This window comes from Acomys minous, assembly GCF_964271855.1.
Source record: "Acomys minous genome assembly, chromosome: 3".
In the NCBI taxonomy this organism is placed as follows: domain Eukaryota; kingdom Metazoa; phylum Chordata; class Mammalia; order Rodentia; family Muridae; genus Acomys; species Acomys minous.
In genome coordinates this window covers 103,718,577-103,736,074 of record NC_140485.1, presented here as the reverse complement: position 1 = coordinate 103,736,074, position 17,498 = coordinate 103,718,577, and the positions used below count along the sequence as shown (strand labels likewise).

At 41.7% G+C, this 17,498-nt stretch overlaps 1 protein-coding gene across 9 annotated transcripts in view; it reads right to left on the bottom strand.

Annotated features, from left to right (window-relative positions):
• Positions 1-944: 944 nt before the first annotated feature.
• Positions 945-17,498, bottom strand: part of SLC35F1 (solute carrier family 35 member F1) — a 487,869-nt gene continuing 471,315 nt past the window's right edge. For all 9 annotated transcript variants that reach the window (XM_084777332.1, XM_084777331.1, XM_084777329.1 and 6 more), the window contains one exon: positions 945-4,528. In XM_084777332.1, the coding sequence (XP_084633458.1) occupies positions 4,304-4,528 (225 nt within the window). In that variant the 3' untranslated portion in view covers positions 945-4,303. The remainder of the gene's footprint in view (positions 4,529-17,498) is intronic.

Genomic DNA, 17,498 nt, shown 5'->3' with positions numbered 1-17,498 from the left:
AGCTGCAGACCCTGCATGACACAGGGCGACAACAGGAGCCCCAGTGAAGATGTCATGACAGAAGCCAGAGGTCTCCAATGAGACCAATGACTCACTGTAATGAGTCATTTGCAAGTGAAGACTTGTGGACAGAGGGATATACTGTGGAACAGTGCACTATACTGCGGCATACACAAACTTCCACGATAAGATGTTTTCTATGCTTTGTTTTTGTTTGTCCTTGCTTGTATGTTTTCCTTTTGGGGGGAGGGTGCAAGGGTGAAAGGGCAGATATGAGGAGACAGAGATGAGCAGGACTGGGGTGCAAGATGCGAAACTCACAAAGAATCAGTAAAAAAAAATGTTTAAAAAATCGAATATATAGTTCAGACACACAGTCATCCTGATTTGTTTATGTTTAAAGGTCTGGTCGTGAATGTAACTGCCCAGGATGTACAAATGAAGGAAATGCATACAGTGTCTGCTCTGGATGTCAAATGGGTAGAAGGTTGAACACAGGGAGCTGGGAGAGATAAGAATGGGATTCTCTGTACATTTTGAGCAGGGATCTGTGTACTCTCTGCTTCAGAGATGTCTAGTCTGGAAGAATACTCATGGTTAGGTCTGCTGTTATACCCAGGGTAGTGTAGCCAGAATTTTCTTCTCATAAGGAACCGTTCCTCAACTTTCCTTTATCTTGCATGAGCTTTCCATGTGGACTTGAAAGCTGTATCCCAACAGCCTTCTTTATTGCCCCAAAGTAAATTACAAACATGTTTAATTTGGCTTTTTGGAGCTAGAATTCAAGTACTGTGCCATTCCTAATTTGGAGCTATTTTTCCCTCTAGTTTTTATTTTGACTTGTGCAGGGTTCTCTGCTGTTTTTGTTATTTCTAGCATCTCAAGGGAGGTGGTGTCATGGTTGTCATGGTGCAGTCAAACACAGGAGAGAGCCAGAAACACGGTGCTTTCATAAAGCATTTATTCTTATTTGAAAACATTGTACAGGTGTTACATTGCCACAGCCAGTCCATGGGGGAGCATGCAAATAGAAAAGGTAGCTCACTTGTTCCGCTTCCCAGTGTAAAGTTCTCTCTTTTCTCTCTCTCTCTCTCTCTCTCTTTTTTTTTTTTTAATATTTTGGTTCATATTTTCCTTTGTGATGTCAGGATTAGTGTGCTTTGTTATGTGCTGTGAAGATCGACTCCTACCCATGGGGTAAAATCTGTACTGAGAGCTAGCTGGGGACGACTAAATGGTTACAAAGCAAAAACAGATCCCAAACAAACGATACTACAAGCTTGTCAAAAGGTTAATAGCACAAGTTAGCAATACCTAAACTAAACATTGAAACATTTTCCTGGGACACAGTGGTGCAAAGCTATCCATCGCTTGGTCTACCCGGATGTGTGTTTGAAGCTGTGAGGATGTCCGACCAAGGCAAGCTCTGTCCCCAGGGCAGGTTTCCACTGAGGGAGTGGAAACGCTGACATATCTCTGGCAGGGTTGAAGAGAGCTATGGGCTTGCTTCTCGTCAACGTTTGTACAGAGGACTGTTCTCGTTCATCGAGGAGGGAGGAATGGTAGATTAAAAACGCTGAAGTCCTTGCTGGTGTCTACTGAGGTTATAAAATCTCAGAAACTAAAACTGCTACAGTTAACAATTACCCCATTCCCACATCCCACCCCACTCTCAAACCACCAGTGTTTCCATACTGAAAACATTGTTCTTGGCTACTTTTTGTCTTTTTTTTTCCCTTAAAGATCACCCCTAAACTCCTGGTCTTGGCAAGCCAATGTTACCAGCTTTATAGATGCAGATGAACCAACACCGGTGACATAACCCAGTGGCATGAACGTCTGACCACAAGGACATCCGATGACAAAAAGCAGACAGTGAGCTCATCTTGGTATTCACACTTGGTTTCCATACAATGGAGGCAATTCAAACATCCTATAAAATGGTCCAGACCACAACCTTCAGCCATCAGGTAGTTGCAAACCTCAAAACTTTAATTTTTAAACTATTCCCAGCCCACTGAATAGACTTGGAAATAATTTCAGCCACTTGTTTGTCATAAGGGTGTGCAGAGTGTCTACAAATTAGTGTCATAAAAATGAAGCAAAAAGATAAAGACATTTGGCTTAAAATAAATACTCAAAATCCAATAAATCAAGTAAATTATGCAAACCAAAGGAATGTAAACATAAAAACGAAAGCACAGTCCTTAAAGGTCTTCGGATCTGAATGGACAAAATATGCAGAGAAAGGTATTTAATGGGCTTAAAAGGTAGCAGAAGACAGATATTGGCAAGGTTATTATGATGTAATATGTAGCTTTAGCACAAACCTTTCTCCCCACTGCCCACCCTATCCTAATAAAGAAAACCTATTTCCAAAGTGGCTGAACAGACACTAAATCTGCATATCAGGAAACAGCTTTGTTTTCTAGCTCCTAGGTCAGGACTCAATAATATGTTAGAGGAAAAGTTATATTTTGCAATGGGGAGAAAAAAATTTAAAACTGAGTGACAATTTTCAAGCACATTGCTTATTTTGTGCGTGTGTTGTTCTGGTGAGACTTATCAAAGTGGATGAAGGTGACTCCTCACAGAAAGAAGAAGGTGGCTCAGAGGCCAGGGGTCTCCTGGTGGACAGCCTGAGGGTTTCGGCTGCCATGTTCAGGCCTTATTCAGGCCTTACTTTTCGATCTGTTCTCACTTAATGAGAATATCCCTCCCCCCACATACACACTAGTATCTTGTTTTGTTTGCTTGTTTAAAATATGTTGAATTGAATTGCCTCAAGTTTCATAAACATTTATACAAGCCCTGTAACTCCATCGAGGATCCCTTTGAATGGTATTGAAGTCAGCCAAGCTACAGAGTTCTTCCACACGGACAGGGACACATGGAACCTATTCTACATTATAAAGGCCTGTGGTGATTCTTGATTTCCTGTGTTTGGAGGAGGAAAAAGATATTCTTGAGGACAACAGAACTGACTAAACTAGTGATGTAGCAAGCTTTGTTGGGACAGGATGCTGTCACATTCTTTGTGTGTTGGAACGCTTCCCCTTATACTCAGCTACTAGATGGGTACCAAATGTGACCAAAATGGCAGAGTTCTCAATGGTGACATCTTTATCACTACTAAGTAACCAGAACATGAGCTACTAACAGAGATTTCTCCATACCAGTACCTTGCCTCCAAGAGGTGGCATAAATAGTAGCGCTCCACAGTAAAGATAATTTTCATGTTGGTATACTTCAAGAAAGATATATATGTGTATGTGTGTGTGTGTGTGTGTGCGTGTGTGTGTGTGTGTGTGTGTGTGTGTGTGTGTGTGTGTGTATATACACACACATACACATGAGGGCCGAAATCATGGCTTTTCCAGGGCCTTGACTGATTTCCATGACATCATTAAGGAAAAAATTGGAAAATGAAAACTAATTTTTGAGGAGAGAGATAGAGGGAATGACAGAAAAAAAATTAAAAACATATAACCTTAACCATAAGCGATTTTACTTCTAGGGTTTCTTTATGCCAGAAAACTGGGAAAGTCCTTATCCTGCCGTCACGGAGCTGGATTAAATGACTCTCCTGGCCCAAAAGAAAGCCAGTGGCCTGGAATAAGCAGAAATGGAATATAAGAAGGCTAAAGTGTTTGTTTTATATCTATTCCTAGAATAGAGAATTATACGGTCAGTTTCCCCTCCCCACAAGGGTCACAACATAAATTCCTTAATGAGCAGGCAATCCAACAGGTGACAGAGGAAACCATTAGCCACAAGGTCACCAGGAGGGGGAAACTTTTGAGGTGGTGGTGGGGTTGGAGCTTCTGTGGCATGCATCACTCATATAGTCTGTGCAAAACCACCAAACCAAAAGCATGATTCTTAAAAAGTGACGTGCCATAGAAAAGTGGGGCTTATGTTGACGACACAAGGGTCTCGCAATAATTCCCATCAGGAATAAAAAAAACCTTCTTCTGAAAGTCAGTGTAATAACAGTAACAGTTAATAATAAAAATCATAGTAACAATAATACTTGGTTTTGCTTCAAAAATGTTCACAGTAATTAATGCGGGGGTTGGGGTCGGGTCAGGATACACACTAGCAAAGCCTCTCTCTGGGTCAGGTGGCTCGAAGCCCGAGAGTCTCCAGCTTGTTCTTTTTACAAAAGGAGGATTAGCTACCTTGCAGTCCACCTGTGAAAATGCACCAACTAAATACCTTTCTCTATGTACAATACAGAGATGATGGGAGAACGTATGGCCTCTGAGTTGTCCTCAGCGGGCAGGGCAGGGCAGGCCTTACTCTAGGCCACACGTACATGGGGCTCTTCTTCTGTCTCCTGACCCAGGCTGGTATAGGTGACCGAAGGCTCCACCTGAGCTGTGCTGGGTAAGTCCACAACAGGTCCTGAGGGATTCCGGAACTGCTTGTACACTCGGGGGTCCTGGGCTATGTACGTGGAGGTGGAGGAGTAGAGAACCAGTCCGATGAGGATGGTGAAGAAAGATAGGAGGTAAAGTCCTGAAAACTAAAAAACAACAGCAAGGTGACTTAGGAGCAGAACGCGGCCATGGACTGGTTAATGATGCCCAGGGTGGGAGAAGCTGCCTGCTGCAGGAACTTGCAACTTGTAGCTGATGCTCTTGATGGAAAGTGAATGTTCTCCTAAACTGGCTCTGTCTTATTGATCCTCTTTGTCTTTTTTTTTTTTCCCCTAGGCCCTGGGGCTAATGAGAGGATCATTTAGCTAATTGTCCCTAAAATGCCCATCCTAGTACCTGAATTGCTCAGGAAGCCTAGTTAAGCACAGATTAGAATACATAAAATTCAAAGCAGAAAAAAAAAAAAACCACAAACAAAAACAAAAACCTCCCCGATGTCACTTGGTAAAGAGCTGGCTGGCTGTGGCCTCGTTAAACCCAGAAGAAATATAGATGTTTCATTTAAGGGCATAATGAAGCTACAAGCGACGAAGCCTCACTGACAGCGTGGCAGGGCACTCTGTTTCACCTTAATCTGGTGCAGACATGATTTGTCTTCCCAGTAAGAACTGTTATTGACTTCAGCAACTATCACTGCAAGATTAGATTATCCTTGAGTGGGGGAGGGGAGGAGCAGGAAAGGGGACAGGGGAGGGGGGGGGGAGGACCAGTAAAACACAGCATCCCTGCCCTACTCATCAGAAAGCAAACCAAACAGGACTGCTCATCCTGTATTCTTCCTAAGCCATTTGCTCGACATTTCAGAGGGCTTTTCGCATTGCTGTTGTTTGTTTTGTTGCTTTGGTGTATGTGTCTCGGAAGAGTGGTTGGTATAGATTTACAATTCAAGAATGTTTTTGAAAAATTATGACCTTAGACCTTTTAGAGGAGCTATACTGTGTAGCTTATCAAGGGCAAATAAGGTAAAAAGACAAGTATTGCCAATTTTCTTGTTTTACTCTCAGTCTCTAACTCCTTTTTTATTATTCATTTACTCATTCACCTCTTCATGGTTCCTTACAATGTCTTCTGTGCCTAAAACATGCAACTACATACCAGGGAAATAGAAATGTAGAAGTAAACCCAGGTCCTACCATCAAGGGCTTAATAGTCTGCAGGGTTACAGACATACAGACAGACCAAAACAATACAATACAATTAGGGCCCATCAGACCTCATGTCGGTCAATTGCTATCAGCTCAGTCTTGGCCACTGTGGTGGTTTGATTGAGAATAACCCCCATAGGCTCATATATTTGAATAACCTGGTCCTCAGTTTGAGAAGGATTAGGAGGTGTGGCCTTCCTGGAGGAAGTGTCTCACTGGCGTCAGGCTTTGAGGTTTTAAAAGCTCACAACACTCCTAGTTAGCTCTCTCTGCTTCTCAGTATGTGAGAGTTCCCAGCTACTGCTCCAGCGCCATGTCTGCCCACCTGCTGACAGGCTTTCCACCCTGATGATCACGGACTCTCTCTCTAGCCTCTAAGTCCCAAATTAACGCGTTCTTTTATATGTTGCCTTGGCCATGGTGTCTTATCACAGCAATAGCAAAGTCACTGAGACAACTACGTCCTCCATCTATGATGGAAAACATCTATTTTATTTGTATTGTCTATGTTTTTTTTTTTTAATGAGCATGCTTTAGAACATCTATTCTCAACCTGGGGTTTGTGACCTCTTTGGTGCTTGAATGACCCTTTCAAAGGGGTCACCTGCCAGATCTCCTGCATGTCAGGTATTTATATTATGATCCACAGCAGTAGCAACATTACAGTTATGAAGTCGCAACAGAAAGAATTTTATGGTTGGGGGTCATGACAACAAGAGGAAGTGTATTAAAAGGTCGCAGCATTGGGAAGGCTGATTGAGAAGAAACACTGGCCTAGATCTTCCAGGCAGCAACTGAGAAGCAGACCACGATGCACGAAGTGGGTAGAGCAGGAGCTAGGAGAGCGACGCAGACAGTGGGAAGGTGAGGTACATGGTGACTGTAAACTAGCTAAAGGGATACCGGTTCAACAACGGAAGGGACAACTTTGGAAAAGGCACAGAGAGGTGCCCTTGTGGCTACAAGACTTGCTGAAGTGTACTCTTTCCCGCCATCTTTTTCTGTCTGCAGGACCAAGGTAGCTAATACTAAAGGCTGCTTTCTGATTTTTCATTCTACAGCACTCTTCACTCCGTTCCCCCAGTCCCTTTATTTTTCACATTTAGGCCAGATGGTAACCCTTCTGAACGTGGATTTATATACTGAACTCAGCTTGGAACAGATCCACTTAATTAACTTGAAATCATTAATTAGGTTTTCCTTAATGAAAATAAATGTGTCTTATTCCTTGAGTCACAATTGGAAAAAAAACAAACAAACCCCAACAAGAAAAGAAGATGAGGGTCCCGCTGCTGCTCTTCATGATCTCAGAAAGCCTGTTCACCTCCAGACTCACCTCCTGAGATCCACATGCAACAATCTCATCCTTCAGCTGGCCTTTACTGCACTATTTTATTCTTTGAATATGTTATGAGTGAGGTTTGCTGCTCTGTGCATACATTTTTTGTTTCACGAGAAGACCGTTTCACGGTCTCAGGTGCCTACTGCTTTTGTTGGACATGAAAATAAGGAGGCTAACAATGGAGCTTTGTAGTTACCACTGCCTTCTAACCCTCAAACTAGATCCAAGTCTTAGCTCCAGCCCTTCCTAGCTGTAATTCTTGACAAATTTCTTGTACTTTTCTGGTCCAAGTTTCCACATCCATCAATGCCTGTATAGTGTGATCACTCTATAGATCAAGTTAGATAAAAATGTAATACACTTGGAACAGGCACCTTGCAACAGACATCCAATTCATATAAGTTTCGTTGCCACTGTTGTAGCTGTACCATTTATAAGGACACAGAACTATAAGATTGAGCCATAAATCTACAACAGGGTATTTTCTTGGGCATAACTTCAGGATGACAGCACATGCTGTATTTCCAATTCATTTCCATTTAATTCATATAGAACACACTCTAATTTTTTCTCAAGAGATGAATAGCATGGAATTCCATATAACAGGATTATCTTGGAAGTTATCCAGGAGGTTTTATTAATAGATAGCAGAGAAAGTTTTTATTTCCTCTAAAAGGGAGCAGCCAGGCAAGCATTGGGATTAACCAGAATAAACACTGGATATGACAGATGCTGACAGAAACACTTAATTTAGTTCTCAAAAGGCAAGATGCTCCATTTTCTCCTGTCTTTCTAGCCTCATAGAAACATAATAAAAAATTTAATGAGGTACCTAATGGGATAATCCATAGTTCTGGATGTCACATTTGCAGAGTATTTGGTTCGAAAACCAATCGGGCAAATGAAATTTCTGTGTGGTCTTGGGTGCCTGGCTTACTAATTGCAGAACTATACTTGCTTTCTGTTCCATATGCAAACAAAACAGGACCAACCCTGAACTGAGTGAGGTTCAGTGCCTTCGGTACTTTGGACCAGGCACAGAAGCTTGGCTCGACTAATAAACAGGAATGGCTGCCCAAGTGTTCTCTGTGGTCATCGTCTTAGCCGACAGAAGCTGCTAGCAGCCTGTGTGTCCTGTGGTAGGTCAGAGAGCCAGCACTTCTTCTGCCATGGCTCAAAGATGCTGAGGAAGGACAGGCCCTGCATCAGCACTGGCATCCCTGATGCTTTCGTATTGTTTCCATCTTGATTCATCTTTGTTGAAGTCTGGAAAACACTGTGTGTGGTGAGAATACTTGGGTACTGCTCAGTGTCACTCCTTGTGGTGGAGTAAGGAGCAAGGCTGACAATAAGCCTCTTCAGCCAGACATTAAATACAGGTTTTAGAGAGATGGCATGATTGCTCTTTAGTCAGTGTGGAATTCAGTGCACCATTGAGGGCAGACCAAAAATTTCACTTTATTTTTGACATTAGATGTGCAAGTTGAATTTCAATAAACCCACAAGTTCAACAGACTCCTACCTACACAAATAGAAAGACTGCAAAACTCCAGAGAACATTTATAAATAGATCAGGGTTTCTGGAGTAAAACAGTGAGTTATCAGTTTCCACCATGACATTTTGTGAATGAGAAGAGTAGCAATAACAAGAGAAAGACTGTAGCATAAGAAAGAGAGAGAGAGGGGAGGAATGGAGGGAAGAAAGAAAGGAGGGAGAGAAAGAATAACAATGAATTCTGGGAGGGAAGGGTGACAAGAAAGCTAGAAAGAAAGAGCAAACAAAAGCATGATGATGTAGGAAACAGTCCACAGCCTCCCAGGGAAAAGGGCAGATTAAACCAGAGCCACAGGTGAGCCTGGTGATTAGAGGCATCCCTGAGGACCAGAGCCTCACCACCAGAGCCACAGGAAAAAAGTCATGGTTCTTGTCAGCCCGACACCAATGGCATTTGGTCTCACACTGACTTTTTCCTCATGTAGCAGGGCCTCACTGTAAAGCAATCCATTGCATCACGCCCCATATCTCAGAGGGTTGTAGTCAGTTACCATCCTGAGAGGGACCTGCTGTTTGAAACTGAACTACATTGGAGGCTGAAAAAAAAAAAAAAAGGAACAACATCAAGTCAGGTAGTTTGGGTATACCCTGAAGCAATGTCTGGAAGATCGATTGCCACGGGAGGCTGTTCTGAAGAGGAGAACAGCTGGATATACAGACACAAAAAGGAGGTCAAGCAGTAGGAAACTCAGGCTCTGAAGGGCACACTGGCAGTGGCCAGGCCCTCTCAGGAACTAGCCCTACCACATGTAGAGTATTACAGAGACAAATAATTCTGAGGCCATGGCTGGTGGACTATGTAGACATAGAAGCTGCCTCCTTGTCCCAAAGAAAATGTTAAATCTAAAAAATTCTTGACCCAAAACATCCAGGAAATCTGGGATACCATGAAAAGACCTAAGAAAAATAGGAATAGAAGGTGAAGAATCCCAGCTCCAGAAAACCAGAAAATATTTTCAATAAAATCATAGAGGAAAACTTTCCCAACCTAAAGAAAGAGATGCCTATAGCCATACAAGAATCACATAGAACACTGATTAGATTGGATCAGAAAAGAAAATCCTCCTACAACATAATAGTTAAAACACTAAGTCTACAGAACAAAGAAAGGAAATTAAAAGCTACAAGGAAAAAAAGGCCAATGTAACTTAAAAAGACAGATCTATCAGAACTGTACCCGTCTTCTCAACAGAGATTCTGAAAGCTAGAAGGGCCTAGACAGATGTCTTACAGCCTCTAAGAGGCCACAGATATCATCCCAAACTATATACCCAGCAAAACTCTTAATCACCATAGATGGAGAAAACAAGCTGTTCTAAAACAAAACCAAACTTACAATATCTAGCCACCAATCCAGCCCTAGAGAAAATACTAGAAGGAAAAACTCCAACCCAAGGGGGTTAACTACATCCAAGAAAACACAAGAAATAATTTCATACCAGCAAAGACAAATAAGGGAAGCGCGCGCGCACACACACACACACACACACACACACACACTAATACCACCAACATAAAAATAATAGGAATTAACCATCATTGGTTATTAATATCACTTAACATCAATGGACTCAATTCCCCAATAAAAAGACATAGGTTAACAATGGATGTGTAAACAGGACCCAGCATTCTGCTGCATACAAGAAACACACCTCAGCAACAAATATAGACTTTTCTTCAAAGTAAAGGGTTGTAAAAACACTTTCCAAGCAAATGGACCCAAGAAGCAAGCTGGAACAGCCATTGTAATATCTAATAAAATAAACTTTCAATTTATTCTTATGGAAGAGATAAAGCTGCCTCAGAAGATCTGGGTTGGTTCCTAGCAGCCACATGGTGGCTAGCCTATAACTCCAGTTCCAGGGGATCTGGCACTCTCTTCTGACCTCTGCATGTCACAAGCATGTACAGGTTGCAAATACATGTGAACAAAACATTCATATGCATATGCATAAAATAAATCAGCCTTAAAACGAATTTGCTTTTGTTATACTTATAGAAATATATGTACACAATCTGCTCTACCTTGGTGGTGGTGCTGTTACAGGAGTTTATTTGCCCCTCACTAATCAGTGTTGGGTATTGGGGCCTTGAGAGCAAGTTGCTCGCTAGGGAGGTCTACAGACAAATCCAGACAAGATCCGGCAAGCACAGCAGTTTACAATATGGGAACATGAGGAACTTGAGAAAGTCAGGCAACGCAAGACTCCAAAACTTCATAATCTTTAGTAGCTGAATGCAAAGTGGTTGAAATGCTGCTGGACACAAAATTTAAGAGTCTGGTTTTAGAGATGACCAAGGATTCAAACAAGGAGATGAATGAAGCAAATAAATCAATTTAAAACCTAGATGAAAAAAAATCAGAAATCTGAATGAGAAATTCAACATGATAGTTGAGATTCAGAAGAAAATGAAAAATTTTTAAATAAAAAGTCCAATAAATTAAGTAAACTCAGTGAAAAGCATCATGGGTAGACTAGGCAAGGTGGAAGAGACAGTGACAGGCACTGGAAACAAGAGCCACTGCATTTATATAGCAATAAAAGAAAAATCATGACCACAACAGCAAAATTATAGTCATGAAATAGCAATGAAAATAAATTTATGGTTGGGGGGGTCATTATAACATAAGAGACTGTATTAAAGGGTCACAGCATTAGGAACATTGAGAGCCACTGAGCTATTTATGTGTGTGCTGCACATATAGAGAATATTATTCAGCCATAAAGATACACAGAATCATATAATTTTTTCAGAAAAATGGACATAACTGGAAGTCATCATGTTAAGACAATAAGCTAGAGTCAGACAAATATTACCGATTTTCTGTCTCATCAGGAATCTAGACCTTAAAAGGACACAGAAGAAGAAGGGGAAGAACTGAGGAGATGAGGTGATACAGTGAGGTGGGCGCAAGAGAGTGAGAGGGATGCATATATGTATAATCAATGTATGCTATATACATACATAAAAATACATATGAGCTAGGCATGGGCATGCACTCTTTTTGATGCTGGAACTGAAGAGGCAGAGGCAAAGTAGAGTCCCAACCAGCTGAGCCTACATGGTGAGACCGTGTTTAAATCCCCACACTAAAACCAAAAGAAGGCACAATGAAACACCTATTGTATTCATTCTACACTGATGGCAGACAGTGGACAACACATCACTGGCAATACACGAGGAAGGGAGAAGTGCCTCCAGGGCGGCTTTGCTCTTGTTCCTTGCCTGGAAAATCAGTTGAGGTCAGCATGGGAGAATGTGGACAGTATTCAGAGGGAAATAAAGTACAAGAGACTGCCTTAAGAGCCACATTTCCTGAGCACATGACAGTTTTAATATCCAAAATGATTACTAGTCTTGAGAGAAAAAGAGAGATCTGAAAATAATATCGAGGTCTCTTGGGAAAGGGGACTAGAGGGAAACGAGACTTAGAGTAAAGCTCTTGGATACATAGGAGGAAAAACAGAAGAAGGGAAGGGCTGGCAGTGCAGCTTATTTGCTTAGTGCCTGTCTAGGATGCTTGGAACCAGGGATTTGACACTTAGTAATGTATAAAGAGGTGTGGTGGCAAATGTGTTTAATCCAGTGATAGAAATATAGTGAAACCATGTATGAAATTCTCAAGAAAAAAAAATGGTTCATTAGTTACCAAAAACAAAAAACAAAACAAAACAACAACAACAACAAAAAAACCCTAGCACAGAGAGGATGGGGTTTATGAAGTGTCACCTCCACCTAAGTAGCTATTAGCAGTTGATAGCTGGAGAGCAGGGAGAGGGAATCATTTTCCTTGGGGGTGTGGCCACTGGTAGGTTGCCATGCTTCAGAAGATAATCTCACATGCATTTTCTATACATATATGGGTAGTACTAATTGGCTATACCAAAACAACAACAACAACAACAAAAACCAAGAGGAAGTGGTTATAAGGTTGAGAGGGGAATTTGGAGTGACTAGATAAAGTTGGAGGAAGGGAAATAGGGGGTTCATATGACCAAAATACATAGTACACATGTATATTAAAAAAAAAAAAACATTCCTGATCTGGCAGCATCTTCTATTGATAAGATGGCAGACAGAAATAAATCTTCACCAATGTTCAAATGTATTATGTTCTTTTTTATGCTCATATATCTAATTTTGATGAACTAGTGGATAAAACTGTTTCCAATATATTCTTATAAACTCATTTAAAAAGGGAGCTGAGGGGGTGGTGAGATGGCTCAGCCAATAGACAAGTTCGTTGCTAATTGCAAAGATCCAAGACCAATCCCTGGAACCCACATAGTAGATGAGAGAACTGGTTCCTAAAAGTTGCCTTCTGACCTCCAAACATGAGCTATGGCATGTGCATCCCCACAAGTAAATAAATGTAAGCATTTTAAAACTAGGGGCTGATTGCTAATTTTGTTTTGAGTGTCGCAGAGAAACAAAGACATTTCAGTGACTAAACAAAACAAAATGCCAATGAAAAACATTTCCCGTTAGCTGAATATAATGACGCTCTAATGCTGACCAGCTAAAAGGGAGCCCTTAGTCTGTTGAGCCCCTATGTCACTCAGGGATTGAAGGTGGACACTTTGTGAAGAATGTCCACTTTAAAGGTGAGTAGCCAATCTACTGTGTATCCTGGAGTTCGAGGGAGAAGATGCTCAGCACTGCGAGTCTACACCGCAGCCATGTGTTTCTCAGTGGGTTTGGGGGTGGGGTGGGGCACATGTTTAGCCTCAAAGAACAGTTGTTGTGTACATAGCCGTGAGAGCCTGGTGGTCTGTTCTGGGCATGCTGGAAGCTGTGTCCTGCTTAGGATCCTCTGATGAAAGGGCCCTGCCTAGACTTGAGCTGCTACCACTGGTCTGTGCCAACTGCTATTTGAGCCAAGGAAACCAGACAGACCTGGCTCCAGAGGAAACAAACATATTGATGTGGGGCCGCCTAATGATGCCATTGCACTAAACTAACACAACCATTTTTGTTATTATTAAGCCTGTTTAAAATATGAAAGTTGGACTTCTGGGTTTACCAAGTAGAAATAAATGTTCTGCTAAGAAACAAGCTTTTCCCAAATACTTTCCAACTCCACAAGTGTACGTGTCATCTCACCTGTCTTTCCCTCTTTATTTTCTCTTGCTTCTCATTGGAAAAATCAAACGATCTAGCTCTTGCTAGCTCAATATTGCAACATTCCTTTCTTCTATAAATATCTTGAAAGATACCTAATGTGGACACTGCACACTAGCTGCTGGCCGTCTCCAAAGTCAGTTGTTCCTAGCGACTACAAGTACTTTCTTCTAACGCCCCCAACCGTTCTTTCTCTGGCTAATTCAAAGCCCAAATTCATGCTAATATAATCAGGGCAGAAAGGAAAAAGGCCTTAGTGAGAATGCCAAATCCATCCAAATCCAAAAACTAAGGTGTTGTTAAGACTTACTATTCAGAAAATGGTTTCTTCTCTGGCAATCAAAGCTGCTGGAAGGGAATGAAGTGGCCACTACATTCCCAGCCTGTCTCTATGCCTAACATTGTCACCCATGGTAAGTCTTTGTCTTGACAGCAGTTCCTGATTGGTTTATGAGGCCTTCTGTTTGGTTTGCAAAACCAATTCATTTGATATTACAGTTTGTACAGCCAATCCCGATAAAGTTCCTTTATAGGCAAATATCCTCCCCTGTGGGTGATTTCACACATGACTGCAGCAGTAGGGAACTAAAAATGGATTTCTGCCATTATCTTTTATATGACACACAGACATTTCCACTTGGCTTGAGGAATTGATAGCAAGCCTCATTCATGTAGATTTCCATTTCCTAGAGTCCAGTAAAAAGACTATAACAGTCAAGGGGCTTACTCTGTGGCGGTATTTAATTACAGGCTCAGTTGAAACCAAGGCTGCTCAATGGCTCTTTTACGTAACTTTCCCATGAACCCTTGTTACTCTCACATCCAACAGTCAAGTCTGGGTTACATTTGTGTGGGAGATGTACTGAGCAGTGGCCTTCATGCCACTGGAGTCCTTGCATCAGAATGCATCTCTTACCCTCAGTACAACAAAAGATGCTCCCAGGGCTGGAGTAATTTAGGAAGAGACCTTATGTGAAAAGTGTTGAGGCTTGTTTTGTTTGTCGATTCAAAAGCAGGAGCGCAAAGTGTCCAGGCGACAATATCAATTTCCAATTCAGTGTGACCGTTGTCACCAAATGGTCACATGGACACTTTGCGCTCCTGCTTTTGAATCAACAGGAGAGGAAAGGGTTGGCCTGCTCAGAGATTAATCCTGGATGCTGTGAAACCTGAACACTGAGGGAAGGTGGAGTTCTTTTGGGATTCAGGCCACTGTGGATACCACGTTAATTCTGTGATAAAAGTCAATGAAGAACTACAATGATCCTATCTGTGCCGACCTCCAGTGACTCAGACCCTTTCTGGAATGCTAGCGTGAGTCACCTGCAGGTTATAGATGATGACTTGTGAGAAACAATACAGCCACAGCATGGGAACAGATCCTTACTTAGAGCTCTAAGGACAGCACACAGCTCCCTTGAATTTAGCTCTGGTCACTGAAACTCAGTTTAGACTCCTGGCATCCCAAGTGTGAGAGAACTAAGTTTCTATTGTTTTAAGCCACCATATTTGTGGTAGACTGTTTCAATGGCTGCATGAAACGAAGAGGGTTGGCAATTAGTCACTCATTCAACTATTGAGCATTAACTGTGAGCTAAGGTCCTGGATACTCTCTACCCACTCATCTGCCCAATAAGCGCAGCTGAGTTCCTACTGTGTCATACGCCTGGATGATGACAATGGGTAGGGTGGGTATAACTCTAGTTTCCACAGACTGAAAATAAGTTTTAATGATTGATTTGTAATAGAGGGAAATGTTAAGAAGGGCTCGAGAGGTATCCTTGACAGGATGCAGAGAAAGAACACCCAGACAGAAGGACATTGAGAGCACAATTCTCAAGAGCCACAGGGCCTACATAGGACATGAGCCTAAGGACATCCAGGGTTGTTCATGTTTGACCTGATGGTGACTCTCAGACAAATGTTTACCCTGTACTCATTCTCATCCTTAGTGACCAATAAGGAAATGATTACTATTAAATCTTTTCTAAGAGAAAAAAACTTTTTTTTTTCTAAGAGAAATCATGGAATAGTTTGGGGTAGATGTTGGAACCATAGACAGGGGCAGTGTTCAGAAGTCACCAAGCATTTACATTTTGCTCAAAGTGCAATGAGAAAGAAGTAGGACTAGGTGCTTGCAGACAGACACCGTCTAACTTGTAATTGGAAGGGATCATTCTGGAGGCTGGTGGAAGGTGAACTGTAGAAAGGAGGAGGCAGGGGAAGGGAGATCAAGGCATGGGTGTATGATCTAGGAGAGCAGTGTGGTTGGGACTCATGGTGGCAGGAGAAGGATGGTAACCCATTTTAGAGGAAGGCAGATGAGGTATGGGAGAGAAAAAAAAGAGAGACGTTAATATTCAGTATCAATATGAATATCAGTAGGAAATATAATTCTCTGTGTGTGAGCATATGCATGTGTGTGTGTTTAAGCATCTGTGTGTATCTGTGTACACATGTTTGCTTGTATGAGTGCGTGCATACGAGGGCGTGAGAAAGACTTTGGGTGTCATTATTCAAGAGCTATCCCTGTTTAATTTTTGAGACAGGGTCTCTCCTCGGCCTAGAACTCATTGAGGAGGCTAGGCTGGCGGGCCAGTGACCCTCCAGTATCTCTGCCTGTCTCCTCTCTGCCAGTGCTAAGATTACAAGTGTTTGCCAGCACTTCTGGCTTCTATGACGTATGTTCTTTGGACTGAACTCCTCACGCTTGCAAGGCAAGAAGGTACAGATTGAGCCTCCCAAGGTCAATATGGTTCTTTAGTGCATTTTCCACGGCGTATTTATTCTCCTATATAATCACCTAGGGATTACATTTATCTTCCATGTTGCTACCATAAGCTACATGTTATTCAGAGTATAATTCCTACCTATATTTATTCCATTAAGTTCTTTCATTATTTACTTCATCTCTTTTCCGTAGCCTGAAGATGTTCTAGGAAGATGGCTTTCAGAAGAGAAAAACAAAGGCTTCTAAATCAGGCATGCAAATCTTAGCAAACAAAGCTGCAGTCAACCTCTCCCAAAATATTTCTTGTACCCTGTCTCATTTAGTTGGGGAAGAAAAGTCCACCAGAAGAGCATAGATTACCATAAGTGGCCTGATGCTGAGGAAATGGTACATGCTGGAAGGTTTAGCAGTGGCAGATGACACGGTGCCTGGAGACCCTGACACTTGGCTAAAGTCGGTTCTCACTCATCTACTTGACACCTAACTGCTGAGTGGACATTTTTTCTTTATTCTTTGTGCTCAAGCTTCTAGGCATAATACACACTGCTACGGAACAAGGAGAGCACTCAGCTTTTGTTTAACATCTGTATCAAGTATTGATGATCAGGGAAGCCATTCTTCCTCAGTTCGTAGAAAATGAGCAAGGCCTAAGAGATATCACGATGATGGCAGGCTGCGTAGATCTCTTGACAAAGTGACACATGGCTTCCTCCACCTGCGCTGGGGTCCTTCTGCTCTTTCCTGTGTCTGATAGTAGCAGGAAGGACAGAAGAATGAGATAAATGGATTTATGAGTAAAAAAAAATTTTGGTGTGAAGTTGTCAAGGAACAAATTACATTATGGCTGTAATAGCTGTTTTATTTCTAAATAGCAGTTTGGTTCCTGATATATAGCTGCTATCTATTAAATGCTCCTAAATATCCAATTTTAAATTTCAGAGTCTTATATAGGCTCTTTATGTCAGCTCTGGGAGCAGAAACTTGGATTATTTCAATAAAATCTTACAAGGCCATAATTATAGAATTGCATAGCACTGTAAAATCCTTGAAATCTCTGGAGAACTGTAATAATGTGAGACACTGAATAGCACTGACATAATTATTACCTTTTAAATTAAACTTTGGACCTATTATAAAAATAGAGTTACTTAATTTCTTA